The following is a 20,790-nucleotide window of genomic DNA, read 5'->3' on the forward strand; positions in this document are numbered from 1 at the left end:
AGCTTACCGATCGCTGCAGCTGTACACAGTCCATCTGTAAATAGCCTATCCAACTACCTACCTCATCCCCATATTGTTTTTTAAATATTTTGCACACCAGTATCTCTACTTGCACATCATCGTCTGCACATCCATCACTCCAGTGTTAATTTGCTAAATTGTAATTACTTCGCTACCATGGCCTATTTATTGCCTTACCTCCTTACGCCATTTGCACACACTGTATATTGATCTTTTCTATTGTGTTATTGACTGTGTGTTTTTTTATTCCATGTGTAACTGTGTTGTTGTTTGTGTCGCACTGCTTTGCTTTATCTTGGGCAGGTCGCAGTTGTAAATGAGAACGTGTTCTCAACTGGCCTACCTGGTTAAATAAAGGTTAAATAAAAAAATAAAAACACTGACTAACACCACTGATTTCTCTATGCTAGCTACCACAATTAATAGCCCAGTGTTAATTTGCTTAGATCACTGAACACAACAGGCATCTACTTAAGACAGGCTTCAATGTGAGCCAGGCATCTATTTTCCTTAATCCACACAGTTTTTGCTCATTTGCATATTTAATTGTTTAATTCCAGCATTCACTTCCAGCATTTTAATACATTTCTTCATTTCCTACACTGTGTTATCATGTACACATTGTGTCAAGTTTCTTTTCTCTTAGTATGCCTCTGTTAAAAAAAATATTTAAAAAACTTTTGGACAGAATCATTATTCTCCTTGACAGTGCATTTTCGTCAGTCCTTAATTTCGCCAATAGAAGGCGATCGGGCGATTTTTGGGGGTCTGTACTCCGGAAGTTGTTGGCTGTTTTTGGTCATTGATGAAACCTCTGTAAACAATTCATTTAGACCCTACGTTTCTTTGAAAGGGCCGTTTATTTGCTGAAATGTGTGCCATTGCCTGGCTATTAAAAGGGACAGGCGGATATTTGAGACAGCGTTTAATTCAAGTTTTATTGTATGCTACCAGCTATACCAACAGGAGTTAGCATTTAGCAGTCACTTCTAAACCGAAAAGGGACTACTTCTAAATGTTATGCAGCCAAATAAATCCAAATCAGACTTTAGTAACCAGTGGGCCTGTTACAATACATCAATCATGACGGATTTGACGAATATGCACTTTGTTAGATCAGATTTGTTGACTGTGCACCAATCTGGCAACCTTCTTCTATCCCCCAAAGTCTGCTTTCCAGTGACCTCTTTACGGCATCTATTGAAGTCTTGTGGTGGCATGAGGGGCCGTTGTACAAAACAAAGTCTTCATCGATTGGATCATCTCTAACCAATCAAGAGTATCAAAGTCAATTACACATTTTCTAACTGGATGCTTTATCCACGTGTGTTCTGACTCTGGCCCAAACCATCGGTTTCTGGACCAATCAGACGGCCCCGAATGCGTTTGCATTCGGTGAAGGGTTGGGGGGGTAATCAGATCCAGACTGATAGTGGAGAAGAAATAACGTCCGTGGCCTTAACGTTTGGCCAGACCAAGTCTGGGTAGCCAGGCAACAAGAAAACATGCAAAAAGGAAAAGTGAGCGCTACAGTTTGGTTCTCTTTACATGCCAAAAATCAAGCAGCACCATTCGAGAACACTGCACTTTCATTTTACATCCCAGTAATCTAGTGAACAGTCTTAAAGGTAGACTCAGAAAAATGACATTGCCACCAGCAGCACAGCAGATACTGAGATGAGCGGATGCAAGACTTCGCTCTCACACAGTATCTGCTCATGTACACAGTTCACTTCACCGTAGCCAGGGCATCAAAACAGCGGAGAAGTTGAGCCGCACGCTCTTAGATGTCGCTGAAATTGACCCACTATGCTGTTTGCCTTTTGCATCTGTTATATCACTGAGTCCACCTTTCAGAATACCTCCTTAACAATGTTCTGTACAAGAGTAGCCTGGAATTGAACTAAATTATAACACAACTATACATAAGTTTTTTAAATGATTGACCTTTATCAAAAACTTTGAGTTAAGACGTGATGTAGGGCTATGGTTTTCATGGAGTTCTGTCTTTACAGTTATTTTTCTTTAGAGTTGGATAAATAATATCACGTACATGATTTTAAATATACAGTATTATATGGCATTCATCTTTACAAAAGCCAACATGGAAAATTGCAGACAACTTACCAATAATAATGGACATTATTTGTGTGTTATGATTGTTATTGTAGAAAGTTCATCAGTTACAGCATGATTGTAACTTCTCAATCCCAGCAGACCGAACAGTCTGTGCATTATCAGCTCATACATGTAGCTACATTGCTTTGTAACAAGACAAACATTTGTGCATTCATTGTCCATCTCTGTACCCTGTTAAACGTCCCAGGTTTCTCGGTTTCTTTATTTATTATTGAAAATCATATCAAAAAGTGTATGACGCAGCAAAGAGGTCACCCTGTATTTTCAGACAACAGAACCAATAGATAATTCTAAAAGCTTTATTGTCCGGCCAATTTACAGTGGAAGAACAAGAATCATTCCTCTTCTGCTTCGTCTCGCATTTCTTCAGTCGTCCCCTCATTTTCTATGGCTAAACCTGCAGCAGGGCTGGTGTCAGGAGGGTTGTCTGGGGTTTCCGAGAGGGGTTGGGGGGCCTCCTCGCAGGGAAGGTTGTCTGGGGTATCTGAGAGGGGTTGAGTAGCATCCTTGCTGGGAAGGTTGGGTGATGATGCACCCCTTGTTGATGGATCTACTGGTTCTGTAGCATCAGAAGGTGGTGAGTCTCCTTTCACTGGAGAAGTCTCTTCCCCTTCCTCTTCCATGCTCTCTTCTATAGGAGGTATCCCTTCTTCCTCCATCCCTCCTTCCACAGGAGCCTCTTCCGTTCCTTCTTTCTCCATAGAAGGCATCCCTTCTTCAACAGGTGTTAGATCGTCCTCGACCGGGGGCATATCCCCTTCGTTAGGAGCCATACCGTCATCTTCCATCCCTTCTTCCATCTCATCCTCCACAGGGGGTATCATTCCCTCCTCTCTGCCCCCAGAGAAGCTCCTGTCTTGGTAGAGGAGCTTGAGCTGCTCTTCAAAGTACTCCTCCAGGCTCAGTCCTGCACCTCCCACCTCAGTGTCTGCCTGTCAATCAAACAAATGTATTTTATAAAGCCCCTTTTACATCAGTTGTCGTCACAAAGTACTTTACGACTACCCGAGCTCAAAGAGCAAGCAAAGCAGAAGCGAAAGCACAGACAGCACTGTCATAGGGAATAAAACAGGAAAACAAGCACATCAATGTATGCTACTTATATCTCTAATTAAACAAGTGGTGTGCCTCTCAATTTTGTTAACACATTTTAGGGCTGGTTTCTGAAATAAGCCTTCTACTGGACTTTGAGCATACTTTTAGTCCATTCTAAATAGGCTTAACCTGGGTCTGGGAAACCAGGGCATTTTCAGTTTTGTGGTCCAATACAAAAACAAAATGTGAATCCTAGCGTTGTAAGCAAGCACCATAATCGAACCCAAGTGCATCATATTGTGTGTTGTGTAGTCTTGCTGTACCTGGTAATACTTTGCACAGTTCCTGAATATGAGCCTGACATCCTTGACAAACTCCTCAGCACTGCAGTAACGTGGGCTCTCCTTAGACTCCAGCCTGCTCTTCACTATAGACAGGTCCATTGGAGTCTCAATCAGCTCCTTGTACTCTGGGATTGACTGGACATAGATGGGGGAAGCATCATTACTTAACTGTTATAAATTATCCTAAATGAATGGTGTAGTGTTTGGGGATTGGGAGTTAAGACAATTTTCTGACTCGATAGACAAAGTCGTTTCGTATTGATTGAATTAAAATTATAGAGCAAAAATGTTCTATAGGGTAGTTGCAGTCTTACCAAAGGTGAGGCAGGCTCCTGGAAATCTGTACTGAACTCGTTGCAGTAGATGCAGAGCAACAGTCTCTCACATTTCCTCTTATCAACTGGAGGGAATCTCTCTGATCCTGGCTCTTCCTTCATGGCTGGTGATTCTCCCTGGCTATCTGGGTTATACTCCATCTCAGGACTGGCCAGGTCACGACAGAACGAACAGAACCACTCACCACTGGAAACAGACACACACAGGGGGGTTAGTGAATTCAAAATATTGCAGCCTCTTGTCTCACTTTGGGGGTAAACAATTCCCAGTTTATATTACAAGGTACTGCACACTTATCACCCTTCAGAGACAGCTGTATTACATTTAACAGGCAGAGCAGGCAGGACTGTGCAGCTGTGAGTGGTGCATAGAAATGTAGTTGTTAATTACCTGGGAGACTCTCTAAGTGAAGGTATATGACAGTTCAGATGGAAGACTTTGGGACATCTGTCACAGCAGAGCAGTTCTCCCCCATTCTGACACACGGCGCACCAGTCTTCATTCGGGTCGTCTTCAGGGACACCTGGGGCCTTTTCTCGGTCTGGTTGGGGATCAGCCTCTAGCTCTACCTGGGTCTCTGGCTGGGTCTCTGGCCGGGCCTCTGGCTCTAGCTGGGGCTCTGGCCGGGCCTCTGGCTCTAGCTGGGGCTGAGGCAGGGCCTCTGGCTCTGGCCGGGCCTCTGGCTCTAGCTGGGGCTCTGGCCGGGCCTCTGGCTCTAGCTGGGGCTCTGACTCTAGCTGGGGCTCTGGCCGGGCCTCTGACTCTAGCTGGGGCTCTGGCTCTAGCTGGGGCTCTGGCCAGGCCTCTGGCTCTAGCTGGGGCCCTGGCCAGGCCTCTGGCTCTAGCTGGGGCTCTGGCTGGGGCTCTAGCTGGGGCTCCAACATGGGTGCTGGGAGAGACTGCTGCTGGGGCTTGGGCTGGATGCCTGTACTGCTGTCTGGCAGGCTGGCTGAGGCTCCAACACTAGACTGCACCTGGAAGATAGAAGAGACACTAGGGAGATTCTATCGTTCATATATGATTGTATAGAATAGAATATACATATACATATTTCAAAAGCACACATGCAGTCATACTTACAAAGCTGACTTCGTCATCGTCCTCTGGTTCGTCCTTGATGACGATGATTGGTCCGGGGGACGACCTTCGCCTCCGCTTAGCTGAGGGGGGAGCCGAAGCATGAGGCTCTGTACGCTTCCAGGAAGCAGACCTTCAACACAGAACCACAGATATTACAACCAGGAACACATCAACCACACGGTACATACAGGGGTTCACCTACCCTATGTTGGCTTCAGAGGAGGAAGATTTGGACATGGGGGAATTCTGTCTTCCTTGTGCTGAGGGGAGAAAGAGAAATGGGTTAAATTGAGAAATGTATGATTGGGCATGAATAGCTGATTTAATTATATTTGAGGGTGAGATGCCTACCATGTCTGTCTGGGAAGGCAGTGGCTAGGCTCGGAGCATAACTAGCTCTGGGGTTGGGCATGGATAATGATGAAGATCCACTGGGGTCACTCCTCCTCAGTTGTGCGGCTTCCATCATGTTACGCTGAGAACAACAAAAGAGTTACACTATTTCTCGTTTGTTTGTTTGTTTGTTTGTTTGTTTGTGTGGTAAATACACAACCAGAGACATAAAATACAGTGCCTTGCGAAAGTATTCGGCCCCCTTGAACTTTGCGACCTTTTGCCACATTTCAGGCTTCAAACATGAAGATATAAAACTGTATTTTTTTGTGAAGAATCAACAACAAGTGGGACACAATCATGAAGTGGAACAACATTTGTTGGATATTTCAAACTTTTTTAACAAATCAAAAACTGAAAAATTGGGCGTGCAAAATTATTCAGCCCCCTTAAGTTAATACTTTGTAGCGCCACCCTTTGCTGCGATTACAGCTGTAAGTCGCTTGGGGTATGTCTCTATCAGTTTTGCACATCGAGAGACTGAAATTTTTTCCCATTCCTCCTTGCAAAACAGCTCGAGCTCAGTGAGGTTGGATGGAGAGCATTTGTGAACAGTAGTTTTCAGTTCTTTCCACAGATTCTCGATTGGATTCAGGTCTGGACTTTGACTTGGCCATTCTAACACCTGGATATGTTCATTTTTGAACCATTCCATTGTAGATTTTGCTGTATGTTTTGGATCATTGTCTTGTTGGAAGACAAATCTCCGTCCCAGTCTCAGGTCTTTTGCAGACTCCATCAGGTTTTCTTCCAGAATGGTCCTGTATTTTGCTCCATCCATCTTCCCATCAATTTTAACCGTCTTCCCTGTCCCTGCTGAAGAAAATCAGGCCCAAACCATGATGCTGCCACCACCATGTTTGACAGTGGGGATGGTGTGTTCAGCTGTGTTGCTTTTACGCCAAACATAACGTTTTGCATTGTTGCCAAAAAGTTCAATTTTGGTTTCATCTGACCAGAGCACCTTCTTCCACATGTTTGGTGTGTCTCTCAGGTGGCTTGTGGCAAACTTTAAACGACACTTTTTATGGATATCTTTAAGAAATGGCTTTCTTCTTGCCACTCTTCCATAAAGTCCAGATTTGTGCAATATACGACTGATTGTTGTCCTATGGACAGAGTCTCCCACCTCAGCTGTAGATCTCTGCAGTTCATCCAGAGTGATCATGGGCCTCTTGGCTGCATCTCTGATCAGTCTTCTCCTTGTATGAGCTGAAAGTTTAGAGGGACGGCACAGGTCTTGGTAGATTTGCAGTGGTCTGATACTCCTTCCATTTCAATATTATCGCTTGCACAGTGCTCCTTGGGATGTTTAAAGAAATTTTTCTGTATCCAAATCCGGCTTTAAACTTCTTCACAACAGTATCTCGGACCTGCCTGGTGTGTTTCTTGTTCTTCATAATGCTCTCTGCACTTTTAACGGACCTCTGAGACTATCACAGTGCAGGTGCATTTATACGGAGACTTGATTACACACAGGTGGATTGTATTTATCATCATTAGTCATTTAGGTCAACATTGGATCATTCAGAGATCCTCACTGAACTTCTGGAGAGAGTTTGCTGCACTGAAAGTAAAGGGGCTGAATAATTTTGCACGCCCAATTTTTCAGTTTTTGATTTGTTAAAAAAGTTTGAAATATCCAATAAATGTCGTTCCACTTCATGATTGTGTCCCACTTGTTGTTGATTCTTCACAAAAAAATACAGTTTTATATCTTTATGTTTGAAGCCTGAAATGTGGCAAAAGGTTGCAAAGTTCAAGGGGGCCGAATACTTTCGCAAGGCACTGTACATGTAAATACATTAAATAATGAGTTTCAGCTTCAGTTTATAGGAAACCGCATATACCTGGTGTATAGAGGCTTGAGTGCTGATGGGTCCTGTGTTAGGTGCATGAGAGTAGCGGGAGGTACCCTGTAGCACATCCATTGGTTTGGGAGGGAAGCTGGAGTTGTGGATGAGATCCCTTAGAGACTATAATGAGATATGGCACAAACAACAGAGGCAAGCATTTTTCACAAGTTTTGCAATTACTAAAAAAAAAAATCATTTAAAGACAATAACACAACTCAGTAAACAGAAATCATAATTGGTTCCTTTGCATCAGCTTGTCTCCATTTTATCATAACTGAAATAGCATGTTCTCAGTGACTCCGTGTCGGATAACAGCAAATCTACAACTTCAAAAAGGGATTAGAAAAAAAACAAAAAATAATCACACACATACCTGGGGAGGGAAGCCTGCGTTTTGCAGCATAGAGGTGGGGCTCCTGGGGTTGGGGTGGGTTTGGGGGCCGGGGGGTCCGTAACTCCGGCCTGGCTGCTGGATCTGGACCATGTTGGGGGGACCCTGTGATGGAGAACCCCCCTGGTGGGGCCTCTGTGGAGGTGGGCCCCCTGGACCTGGCCCCGGGAGCTTCAGACCCTGCTGGTACCAAGACCAATGATTGGGAGGGGGCTGTCCAGCCCTGTTGGGGTGCTGAGCAAGCTTCTCTACCTGCAGCTGGAGCTGGGCCAGGGTGCTCCCACGCTGGTGGGCGGTGGAGCCTGGAGGGAAGGCCCCGGGAGGGCCCTCTCCTCTAGGGCCGGGGCCAGGCTGGCTGGGGTGGCCAGGAGGGAAGCCCTGCTGCATGGAACTGGGCTGACGACCAGGGATTCTCTCTACTGCCAAAGACCCTTAGGAAATGCACAGAAACATGAACAAACATTAGTTCAACAAGGTCTGCATTTAACATCATGAGGATTATTTTGTATTCGGCCTACAGTATCGGTCAGAACTGAAGTTTTAGCGTTCTTACCAAGGTCGACATTTGAGGCCCAGAAACCGGAGCGACACTGGAAGCGGACTGAGCTCTGAGGGACGATGGATGCGTTACAGTTGGCCCTCATTAGGTAATGGATTTGGCAAAGAATCTGAAAGAAAAGGTTTCTGAATCACTCAAATGCTTTTGAACATCACAAATTCAGTTTAAAATGTGTATTTCCACACAGAGCTGTCTGAACAATTTAGGTCAACATTTTCCCTCGTGGGTTTAAAAGGTAGGCCAAAATAAGTCCAACTCCCCAGTTAAAGTTATGGTTCCTACCAGTCTCTTGCAGTACAGCAGAGCTGTGCCACTGTGACTGGCTGTGGCCCACTTGGTGAAGTTGATGACGTGATCTAGATGTCTGGTCAGGTGGCTGACATCTTCTTGTTGTTTCTTCAGTCCGACCTCATGGTCCTTAGTCAGTGTCTGAAACAACCACCATGATTAGCACAAAGCTACTTACAAATATGCTCACATAGGTAATTAGAGCCATGTTAGCAGAAGTGTACATTATTTAATGTGGTGGTGAAATGACAACATGATTGCTCATGTCCTATTTAACAAGCATACTTCAAGTTGATTGACCAAGATTTTTCCCTTTCTGTTGATCTCCATGATCAAGTTGCAAATTGATTTCTTTATCTCATTGGTGACAGATTTGCGGTTTTCATCGACTTGCTGGAGTCTGAAAGAATAAAGATAGAAGTAGAAAAGGAAATTATGAGTTTGCCTGTAGTCAATCATGCTATTGAACTTGTCTATGTACATAACATAAAATGTTATGTACATGTTTGCACGTTTAGTGTATGTAATAAGTACCCATTGTTGATGCAATTGGACACTTCTTCTATGGCTTTCCTCTTCTCCTGTAGCTGATGTGTCATGTTTTCCAGGTGTTGCCTGTGGTTTCTGTAGGCATCCTCAAGGAACTGGTAACTGGAGAGACAAGGTATGCAGAGTAATGGGAAATTGAGTAATTATTTTCCTGTATTTGGTTTACTGGTGATATGGATTGATATGTAAAAAACATGACTATGTGCAGGGAGATGCGTTCCCTTGGGGAAGGGAAACGGGAGGTAATCACGTATGTTTAAGTACCATATTTAAGTCATTTTGCGCCTGTTAATTATAGACTATCTGCTATAACAATTTTACTGCGTTACAGCTCATAAGGAAATCAGTCAATTAAAATAAATGATTAGGCCCTAATCTTTGGATTTCACATGACTGAGCAGGTGGTTCAGCCATGGGTGGGCACTTGGGAGCCAGGCCCACCCACTGGGGAGCCAGGCCCACCCACTGGGGAGCCAGGCACAACCACCCACAAGAGATTTATTACAGACAGAAATACTACTCCGTTTCAGGAAGCTGAATATGGAGGTCCTGGTGGTTACACATGGTCTGCAATTGTGAGGCAGGTTTGTCGTACTTCCAAATTCTCTAAACGACTTTGGCGGTGGCTTATGGTAGAGAAATTAACATTCAATTCTCTGGCAACAACTCTGGTAGACATTCCTGCAGTCAGCACGCTAATTGCATGCTCCCTCAAAACTTGAGACATCTGTAACATTGTGTTGTGAGACAAAACTGCACATTTTAGAGTGGCCTTTTATTGTCTCCAGCACAAGGTGCACCTGTGTAATGATCATGCTGTTTAATCAACTTCTTGATACACCACACTTGTCAGGTGGATGGATTATCTTCGCAAAGAAGAAATGCTCACTAACAGGGATGTAAACAAATGTGCACAAAATTTGAGAGAAATAAGCTTTTTGTGCATATGGAAAATTCATGGTATCTTTTATTTCAGCTCATGAAACATGGGACCAGCACCCAACACTTTACATGTTGCACTTATATTTTTGATGAATATAAGTTTATGTTCCGACCTATGACCTGTTTATCTGTCAGTATCAAATGTCTGCCAGTGCTGAATGTTATGGTTCAAGTTTGACTGAGTCTAGGGCACACTGATAATGTAAATTTTCTGTGACACAGATTCTGTAGCAGCTGATGTGACTTCCTACAAGCCTCTTGGGCTGTGTTTACAGAACCTTCGGTGCTGTGTGATTAATATATAATTAGAGGTCCTCCCTGAAGGTGATCTCTCTGAATTCCTGTAATAAACCAGATTATTATTTTTATTGATATTATCAACGACTGCTCTCCACAGAGACATAAGAATGGTATCCACTAGTTCATCTGACTCTGGGGAAGCCTCACTGTCAAAATCCCAAAGTATCCCTTTATGGTAGCTAAGCACGACAAAAGTCGCCTCTAGCACTGTGATGCAGTGCCTTAGACCGCTGCGCCACTCCAAAATCAATAAAAGGTGAGTAAAAGGTGGTCATACTTGTGGTCTTTGTGCTTGAGCAGCTGACAGTCTCGGCATGTGAGACGGTCGCAGGTCTCACAGAACAGCTTGAGGGGCTCCTGCTTGTGGATGTCACAAAACACTGGCTTCTGTGTAGATGCACCAACAGCCTCTGGAATAAGACAATAATTTAGCCTAGAAGAAAATAAATCACTACGCATTTACCCATCTACATATTTGTCATTCGGTTTCATAGGATTTAGTTGTGCAGCTCCTACCTACCACCTTCCTTGGCATTCTATTTTCTTACAGTATACAATTCAGAAAGCCACATATTTTCATAGAGTAGGCTACCTGGGGACATCTCTTCCTTCTGCCGTATGGTATGATCCCTGGTGAACTTGACTCGCTGGTGGGCCTCAATACATGTCACACACAGGAACTCCACACACTCCACACAGAACCCCGTGGCCTCTGTGTTGTCATCACAACTCATACACACCTGGAAATAGGGAAGGTAGAACATATGAGACAGAACTTGCCTTTACGTGAATCCATGATTTTAGTCCCATGCAAGGCAATGCTTCAGTGGTGACACATGGTATACAGTGCCCTCAGAAAGTATTCACACTCCTTGACTTATTCCACATTTTGTTGTGTTACAGACTGAATTTAATTAAATAGAGATTTGTTGTCACTCGGCCTAAATAAGTTCAGGAGTAAAAATTTGATTAACAAATAACATAAGTTGTATGGACTCACCGTTTGACATGATTTTTGAACGAATTCCTCATCTCTGTACCCCACAATTATCTGTAAGATCCGTCAGTTTTTTTTATTTTATTTTTTATTTATCCGTTATTTTACCAGGCAAGTTGACTGAGAACACATTCTCATTTACAGCAACAACCTGGGGAATAGTTACAAGGGAGAGGAGGGGGGTGAATGAGCCAATCGTAAACTGGGGATTATTAGGTGACCGTGATGGTCTTTAATGACCTCAGAGAGTCAGGACACCCGTTTAACGTCCCATCCGAAAGACAGCACCCTACACAGGGCAGTGTCCCCAATCACTGCCCTGGGGCATTGGCATATTTTTTAGACCAGCGGAAAGAGTGCCTCCTACTGGCCCTCCAACACCATTTCCAGCAGCATCTGGTCTCCTATCCAGGGACTGACCAGGACCAACCCTGCTTAGCTTCAGAAGAGCCAGCAGTGGTATGCAGGGTGGTATGCTGCTGGCAGTTGGGCAGTGAATTTCAAACACAGATAAAATCACAAAAGACCAGGGAGGTTTTCCAATGCCTCGCAAAGTAGGGCACCTCTATTAGTAGATGGGTCAAAATTAAAAAGCAGACATTGAATATCCCTTTGATCACGGTGAAGTTAATATTTACACTTTTGATCGTCTATCAATACACACCGTCACTACAAAGATACATGCATCTTTCCTAACTCAGTTGCCGGAGAGGAAAGAAACCTCTCAGGGATTTCACCATGAGGCCGAAAGTGACTAACAGTTAGAGTTTAATGGCTGTGAAAGGGGTAAACTGAGGATGGAACAACATCGTAGTTACTCCACAAAACTAACCTAATTGACAGAGTGAAAAGGAAACCTGTAGAGAACAAAAATATTCCAAAATATGCATCCTGTTTGCAAGGCGGCACTAAAGTAATACTGCAAAAAATGTGGCAAATCAATTAACATTTTGCCCTGAATTTAAAGTTTTATATTTGAGGCAAATTCAAAACAACACATTACGAGTACCATTCTCCATATTTTCAAGCATAGTGGTGGCTTCACCATGATATGGGTATGATTGTTATTGTTAAGGACTGGGAAGTTTTTCCAGGACAAAAAAATAAACTGAGCTAAGTACAGGCAAAATATTAAAGGAAAACCTGCTTACGTCTGTTTTCCAACAGACACTGGGAGATGAATTCACATTTCAGCAGGACAACCTCAAACACAAGGCCAAATCTACACAGGAGTTTCATACCAATAAGACAGTGAATGTTCTTGAGTGCGAGTTCAAGTTTTGACTTAAATCCGCTAGAAAATCTATGGCAAGACCTGAAAATGGTTGTCTTGCAATGATCAACAACCAATTTGACAGAGCTTGAAGAATTTTGAAAGGGATAATGGGCGAATGTTGCACAATCCAGGTGTGGAAAGCTCTTCAAGTCATACTCAGAAAGACTCACAACTGTAATCGCTGTTTCTACAAAGTATTGCCTCAAGGGTGTGAATACTTATGTAAATGAGATAGTTCTGTATTTAATTTAAATGTTTTTACTTTGTCATTATGGGGTAATGTGGGAAGATGGGTGAGAAAAAATATGTTAAATCCATTTTGAATTAAAGTTTTAACACGACAAAATGTGGAATAAGTTAAGGGGTATCAATACTTTCTAAAGGCACTGTAAGTGTCCTGGGTCTTGGTCAGTAAGCACTTACTACCTGACCTTACCAGACAAGGATTCACCATCTGAAAAAAAGCGTACCATTTGTGACCCTTCCTGGTAACCAATATTAACGCACCTGACTGGTCTTCTCCACTGTGCTGCTGGGAACCTCCACAGAGTCCTTCACAAAGAAGTTATCGAGCACCTCCACCTCCCAGCACTCTTGTCGACACACTGGGCAGCGGATCACATTGACTGGAACCAGTGGAATAACATACACAGAAATGAGTAAGGCATCTATTAATATTACAACCAATCTGACAGACGATTTTGAAAATCCAGTAAGGCCAAGTTACAAAAGAAATCTGCGTTTTAATGAAAAGTTGCAATGATTATCCTGCACTTCAGTGACTAGTAGTCGGACTACAGTAATCAACTTTCCGATAAACAAACTGACGGATCTCACGTGGTTTCGAGCTGTCCGCTTGAAGTTGCGGGTCGCGCCGTTGTTCAGTGTTGACTAAGTTCCTTGAAGGAGGTGGAAGACACTTATTGCAGAAAGAGTGGAGGCATGGCAGAAGTTTCGGCTCTCTGTTATGGAAATTCAACTTGCAGACAGGGCAAGTGTCCATGAGACCGAGGTTACCCCCTAGCTGTTTCGCCCTCTCCTCTTCAGCTGGCAAGCTCTCTGCCTCGTTTTCCACAATAATAACAAGGTCATCGTTGTCCACAGCAGCTTCTGGGCTCTCATCCATTGTCTCTGTTATAGATGTGTGCCTATTCAAGATGGACTTGGGTGCTTGGAAACCAATCACTGTTAGCTAGCTAGCGGATACTAGCTAATGTTAGCTAGTCTCTCTACAGTCTGTTAACGTCGAAATCAGTTGGGCATATGTCTTGTACGAGCAAAGTTCATGGTTCATACATAATACTACCTTCCGAAATGACCCCCAGTAATGGAAGGTTTAGCCAACGTTAGTATAAAAACATTAATTTCAAAGGTTTAACTCTGCGGTTGGGAAGCTAGCTGGCTAACGTTAGCTAGATGACACATTTGCTACTACGAAGGATGACGCAACTTAATTATTAAATAGCTGCCTAGTGTAAATGAAACTGAACAATAGTAGAGGACACATAATAGTAATTGTGTACAATAAACGTGCAATACAAACTTCTATCAATGGAAATTGCTTGCTACCATTTGTGCAAACAACATTATCTCCGCCCGAAAAAAAAAAAACTCACGCAGTCCCCAGCATGCACTTCGACTTTCTATGGTACAGCGACCAGTGCAGGACAAAAAAGGCGTTTTTTAATTGTTCAAGGAAATCAACATGAGCAAAGAACAATATACGAAGTAAAAAAAAATAAAACATGCATATGCATATGCATTTCTTTTCTCACAGTCATATTTACTTAGATGATTCCTCATTCATTGTCAATTTATTAATCCCTCCCTGAGTCCCTGCCAGCAAAGCCCAGTAGCCTGGAGAGGAGTTGATGGGCAGGGACCAAAGGTAAAACGAGGATAGCCTATCCATTATCTTCGGAAGTCTAGAGAGTTGCTAGTAGATTTCATGCTAACATAATGCATAACTAATATGTATATAATTCTAAGGGACACTTCTTGTTTTATGGATAATATTTAAATATACAGGGTGGTTGATCTCCATTCCTGACAGGCTGATCAGATTCAATTGTTTGTGAAGGCAAAAGTTACAAAAGTGTTGATAGGGGACAGAATGCGGTCGGATCATCACATAATTGGCATATATACTCTTACAGAATTTCCACATGGGCGAGGATATTGGAAATTTAATCAAAGCCTACTAGATTATAAAATGTTTAGAATTAGGACAGGAGGATTTATAACAGACTTTTTCAGACATAACATAGGTACAGCAGATCCCATTATTGTATGGGACACTTTTAAATGTGTCTTTAGAGGCTATGCAATCCAGTACTCATCTATAAAACAAAAGCAATTTAGATCGAAAGAGTCCATATTAACAAAGGAAATTGAAGGACTAACAGTACAGTTAGATAGCAATAAAAACTGTAACATAGAGGCACATAATAAGTTAGAGGAGAAAACAAAAATAAATATAGGAACTTATTTCTGTGAAAGATCCAGTGTAATATATTATAAAAATAAAGCGAACTGGATGGAATATGGGGAAAAATGCACTAAATTCTTTTTCAATCTTCAATACAGAAATGCTACCAATTTTTTTCAATTTAAACTTGTTACAAATGATGGAGTCACGCATTATTCACCAAATGATATTTTGAAAGAGGAAGTAAAGTACTTTAAGAATATGTCTTCGTTTCAGTCTCCTCCATCTTGACTAACTGAAACTAATTGTATGGATCTTTTTCATAATAATAATGTAAAATTAACAGCTGTACAGAAAGACTCATGTGAAATCCAAATTACAGAGGAGGAACTTCTTGATGCAATTAAAGCCTTTAAGGCTGGGAAACCTCCAGGGCTGGATGGCATACCAGTGGAACTATTCAAAACTATTTTAACTTTTTATTTTATGCACTTTGAGATTATTCTTGTATAAAGAAAAGTGCTTTTACAATTCTTCTTCTTCTTCTTATTAATATTATTATGTTTATCCAACATTCTATCTGTTTTTATGTTTGACTTTGTATGGTCATAGTTCATGGTTGATATGCATAAAAAAATTACTTCATAATCAGATAATAAATCTGTGCATTATCATTTATCTACTTACAACATATTGACTGGACAGCAAATAAACTTGAACTCACTCACATTTTTCTCAGTTTCACTGTTTGTGTAGTTACTGCTCTATGCCTTTGTATGGCAGAGTGGGTAACTGCAGTCAAAACAGTTTGGAACTAGTGCAGTAACTTCACTTGCTGCTGTTTGCCTTGGGTTTTTACTTACATTTTGTAGTCACTGCGAATTTCAAACTGAATTTTATCTGAAACAAAACTTTTTACATTTGTATTTATTTATTTAACTAGGCAAGGCAGTTAAAAACAAATTCTTATTTTACAATGACGGCCTACCCCAGCCAATCCCGGACGACGCTGGGCAAATAATTGAACCAGGACACTTTGTCACAAGATAAAACAGATACTACAAAGCCTGATTTCAGTCTTCACTCCATTTTGACCAAAAGTGTAGTTACTGCGTTTAGCTTTTGTAGGGCAGAATAGTAATGACGCATTTTTGTAGTCACTAACTCAGCCATGGTCAAAGCCTATGGGGAAATTAACTACATTTTTTGAGGGTTTTTGGATATACGGCAAAAACAAGGTCTGTGATAAACACAGGTTTAAGAAATTATCTCGTAGAAAAAAATATATATAATCTCAGTGTTGGGGAAGCTACTCTGAAAATGTCTATTACCAAACTACCAATTACTTCACACTGGGAGAAGATAAGCTACACTACATCTACATCCTCAAAGTTACTTTGAAAAAGTAGTTCACTACATCCAAACTACTTGGTGAAACATTATCATATCTAAATATCAAATGTTATAGAATATACAGTACCAGTCAAAACTTGACACACCTACTCATTCAAGGGTTTTTCTTTATTTTGACTATTTTCTACATTGTAGAATAATAGTGAAGACATCAACACTATGAAATAACACATGGAATCATGTAGTAACCAAAAAAGTGTTAAACAAATCCAAATATATTTTATATTTAAGATTCTTCTAAGTAGCCACCCTTTGCAGCTTTGCACACACTTGGCATTCTCTCAACCAGCTTCATGAAGTAGTCACCTGGAATGCATTTCAATTAACAGGTGTGCCTTGAGCTGTGTTGTGACAAGGTAGGGTCATAGGTTCATAGGTTAAGATAGCCCTATTTGGAAAAAGACCAAGTCAGTATTACGGCAAGAACAGCTCAAATAAGCAAAGAGAAACAACAGTCCATCATTACTTTAAGACATGAAGGTCAGTCAACACAGAACATTTCAAGAACTTTGAACGTTTCTTCAAGAGAAGTCACAAAAACCATCAAGCGCTATGATGAAACTGGATCTCATGAGGACCGCCACAGGAAAGGAAGATCCAGAGTTACCTCCGCTGAAGAGGATAAGTTCATTAAAGTTAACTGCAAGCTTGCAGCCCAAATAAATGCTTCACAGAGTTCAAGTAACAGACACATCTCAACATCAACTGTTCAGAGGAGACTGCGTGAATCAGGACTTCATGGTCGAATTGCCGCAAAGAAACCACAACACCAACTGGCCGGTGTTGCCTGGAGCTAACCCCATCTGATAGCGGAGTCGAAGGAGCACACCATGAGGAAAAAGGCAATCAACGATGGTCACATGTTACAAGGGGAAGCAACTTCCCGCAAAGCAGTCTACACTCCCAACGAGAGCCCCGGAGGGGATACAAACAATGAATAGTTTCGCCATCCTGGAGCCTGATCTTCCTGCGCCTTCGTTGCTGGGGGTGCCTGTGTCTTCGGTCGCAGTGCCTACTACTACGATTTTGAAGTCGACGTCAGAAACCTTCCATCCTTGCTCTGGATTGAGCGGGGCTTTTCCATCTGTCAGAGGCCTGAATCCTGTGAAGCGTGGGAGTGGACGGATTTTCTCGTCCTTCTCGTCAGCCATGATTTTGGGCAACTCCATGGTAAGAAAATGTGACCATTCCTGGTGCAGAAACAATGTCATATCCAGGAGAGAGAGTAAATTACATTACTAAGCTGCCTTCGAATGTACTACGACAGGACATGAAAACAATTTTATCGTAGTCCATGTGGGTTTTAATGACATTATGAAGGGTAGCTCTGAACAGTTGAAACTGGATTTTAAAGAGCTGATAGATTCTCTGCTAAACACTAACAAAAGACCCATCATATCTGGCCCTGTGCCCACTCTGATTCGTGGCATTGAACGCTTTAGCAGGATTATTTCTCTTCACAATTGACTACGTGAATTTTGCAGCTCAATGGGTGTAACTTTTGTTAATAATTTCAATACATTTTGGAAACAAAACACGTTTTATAAGGAGGATGGGATCCACCCAAATCATTTGGGTTCCAAGATCCTTTAACAGCATTAAAAGGCTGCGTTGAGACAATGACTTATCAATGACCCAAGCCAAGCTAATCCCTACCATTATGACGCAGCATAGTCATAATGCTTCTGCAAATGTACATTTCACCAGGAGTGTCAGTAGACACAATATAAGTAACATAATTTGTGTCCCTCTAACTGCTCTGAATGCAGCTGATCTTACAGATATTGTATGCAGTAATCATGTACCTACAAACTCGATTTATACGGTTAGCACTGAGCCGATGTGCCCTGGGAGGAAGTCCACTGTGTGCAGCTCACACTGCACTAGCATAAAGAACATGAGCACATCTACTGCTGGTAAGCTTCAGAGTAAATCAATGAAAACAAGGAAGCATCCCAGAAGAAAAGTGCTCAAAATAGCCCACGTTAACATATGTAGCTTAAGCTAGGCGTCCCGTCAGCAGGACACCTGTCGACAACATCCGGAGAAATTGGAGGGCGTGCAATTCAAATAAATAATCGGAATATTAAACATTTATGAACATTCAAGTATCTTATATCGGTTAAAAGCTTAAATTCTTGTTAATTTAACTACATTGTCCAATTTACAATAGGCTTTACAGCGAAAGCATACCATGTGATTATTTGAGGATGGCGCTCCACATCAACATATTTTTCAACCAGCACAGGCTTCATAAAATCACAAATTGCGATTAAATAATCCCTTACTTCTTCTGGTTGCAATCCCAAGGTGTCACTGCCTGACCTTAGTTATCTTTGTTTTCTTTATTATTTTGGTTAGGTCAGGTTGTGACGAGGGTGGCATGTGTGTTTTTGTCTTGTCTAGGGTTTTTTGTAATTCTATGGGTTTTGGTATGTCTCGGTATATGTAGGTCTATGGTGGCCTGAATTGGTTCCCAATCAGAGACAGCTGTTTATCGTTGTCTCTGATTGGGGATCCCTTTTAGGTTGCCATTTTCCATTTTGGTTTTGTGGGTTATTGCCTATGTGTGTCAGCACTAGTTGTGTATAGCTTCACATTCGTTTTGTTGTTTTGTATAGTTTGTTCAGTGTTCTCTTTCATTAAAGAAGAATGTATTCCAATCACGCTGCGCCTTGGTCTCCTCATTACGACGAATGTGACACAAGGGTCCCAGCTACAACATGCATGGTCATTTTGTTAGATAAAACCCTTCTTTACATCCCAAAAAGTCTGTTTAGTTGGCGCCATCGATTTCCGTAGTCCACCCGTTCTTCATGCAGACAAAGGAATCCAAAAAGCTACCGCAAAATTTTGTTAAAACAAGTCAAAATACGTTTCTATCTAATCCTCAGGTACCCTAAAATATAATTAAACTATAATATTTCATACGGAAAGAAGTATGTTAAATAGAAAAGTAAAATTAGCAAGTGCGCATCCTCTTCGTCGCAAACCCACAGACTGATTTCCAACTGTGACTTCCTGTACCAAAACTCAAAATTCTTCCTCGTTTTGGAAGAAACAAGCCTGAAACCTTGAACAAAGACTGTTGACATCTAGTGGAAGCCATAGGAATTGCTATCTGGGAGCTGGAATTGCAAAGGACCCATAGCTTTCATTTCTTCTGATTTTCTCCTACCATATCAATTGTGTTATAGTCTTATACATTATTTAAACATTTCTAGAAACTGAGTATTTTCTATCCAATGGTACCAATTATATGCATATCCTGGCTTCTGGGCCTAAGTAACAGGCAGCTTACTTTGGGCACGTCAGTCAGGCGGAAATTCTTTTTGAAAAAGGACTCTAGTCCTAACAAGTTAATTAAGAAATGAAAATAATCATTATAAATGTAAAAAAACAAAACAATAATTTGCTAGTAACCGATGACATTCATATTCTGACCATCTCTGAAACTCACTTAGATAATACCTTTGATGATACAGTGGTAGCAATACAAGGTATTTACAGAAAATATTGAAATGCCAACGGTGGTGTTGCTTTATATTTTCAGAACCACATTCCTATAAAGATTAGGGAGGATCTCATGTTAAATACTGTTGAAGTAAATTGGCTGCAGGTTCATCTGCCTCACCTAAAGCCCATTTTGGTGGGAAGCTGCTATAGACCACCAAGTGCTAACCGTCAGTATCTGGATAATATGTGTGAAATGCTTGATAATGTATGTGATGTCACTAGGGAGGTTTACTTTCTGGGTGATTTAAAATATTGATTTGCTTTCATCAGGCTGCCCGCTCAAGAGAAAGCTTCAAACTGTAACTAGTGCCTGCAACCTGCTTCAGGTTATCAATCAATCAGCGGTCTTGTTCCGTGCACAGACTGTGCAGGTGGTGACAAAGGCGGCGACATCCGGAACCTTGGTAAGCCAGCAAAAGTGTTGTTGTACGAAGGCCAGGGTCCGCCGGGAGCCCGGGTGGCAGGCAAGCCTGGAGGAATGGGCCCACTCCAGGCCCACGGATCAGACAGCGGAGGTGGGAAGGATGGTCTCGGGCTCCAGGGTGGTAGCCGCGGCGTTATAGCGGCGAGACATGGCATCCGGCTTGACGTTCTTGGACCCCGGCCGGTAGGAGAGAGAAAATATGAACCGGGTAAACAGCAGGGCCAATCTAGCCTGCCTGGAGTTGAGGTGCTTGGCAGTGCAGAGATTCTCCAGGCTTTTGTGGTCGGTCCACACAATGAACGGATGTTTCGCCCCTTCGAGCCAGTGCCTCCAATGCCATCTTCACTTTGAGATGCTCCCGATTCCTCATATCGTAATTTCTCTCCGTGGCGTTGAGGCAGTGGGAGAAGAAGGCACAGGCATGCAGCTTAAGGTACAGGGCAGAACGTTGGGACAGGATAGCCCCCACTCCGACATCCGAAGCATCGGCCTCCACCACAAAC

The 20,790-nt window shown here is 42.2% G+C and overlaps 1 protein-coding gene across 4 annotated transcripts; it reads right to left on the minus strand.

Annotated features, from left to right (window-relative positions):
* Positions 1-544: 544 nt before the first annotated feature.
* Positions 545-14,175, minus strand: LOC110490145 (transcription intermediary factor 1-alpha). Of its 4 annotated transcripts, none has more exons than XM_090200217.1 (18): positions 13,335-14,175; positions 13,014-13,132; positions 10,826-10,973; positions 10,511-10,643; positions 8,977-9,093; positions 8,728-8,842; positions 8,437-8,583; positions 8,149-8,263; positions 7,848-8,026; positions 7,578-7,775; positions 7,199-7,324; positions 5,307-5,430; positions 5,158-5,215; positions 4,956-5,085; positions 4,266-4,849; positions 3,854-4,061; positions 3,519-3,674; positions 545-3,092 (listed from the first exon to the last, which is right to left on the minus strand). In XM_090200217.1, the coding sequence occupies exons 1-18, from the start codon at positions 13,630-13,632 to the stop codon at positions 2,496-2,498; spliced, it is 3,552 nt and encodes a 1,183-aa protein (XP_090056343.1). In that variant the 5' UTR covers positions 13,633-14,175; the 3' UTR covers positions 545-2,495. The 4 variants fall into 4 exon arrangements, with proteins under 4 accessions (XP_090056343.1, XP_090056344.1, XP_021419020.3 ...); XM_090200218.1 differs by having other exon boundaries at positions 13,344-14,158; XM_021563345.3 differs by having other exon boundaries at positions 7,578-8,026; positions 13,344-14,168.
* Positions 14,176-20,790: the final 6,615 nt, after the last annotated feature.

This window comes from Oncorhynchus mykiss, chromosome 15 (assembly GCF_057628025.1).
Source record: "Oncorhynchus mykiss isolate SJ-2025 chromosome 15, ASM5762802v1, whole genome shotgun sequence".
Lineage (NCBI taxonomy): Eukaryota > Metazoa > Chordata > Actinopteri > Salmoniformes > Salmonidae > Oncorhynchus > Oncorhynchus mykiss.

Excerpts from the sequence above, each read along its gene's own strand:
- LOC110490145 (XM_021563344.3), bottom strand. The coding sequence starts at position 13,632 with ATGGATGAGAGCCCAGAAGCTGCTGTGGACAACGATGACCTTGTTATT. Across the intron at positions 9,094-10,510 it reads CTCAAGCACAAAGACCACAA|TTACCAGTTCCTTGAGGATG; the intron begins GTATGACCACCT and ends TTGTCTCTCCAG. Across the intron at positions 8,584-8,727 it reads TCTTGGTCAATCAACTTGAA|ACACTGACTAAGGACCATGA; the intron begins GTATGCTTGTTA and ends TGGTTGTTTCAG.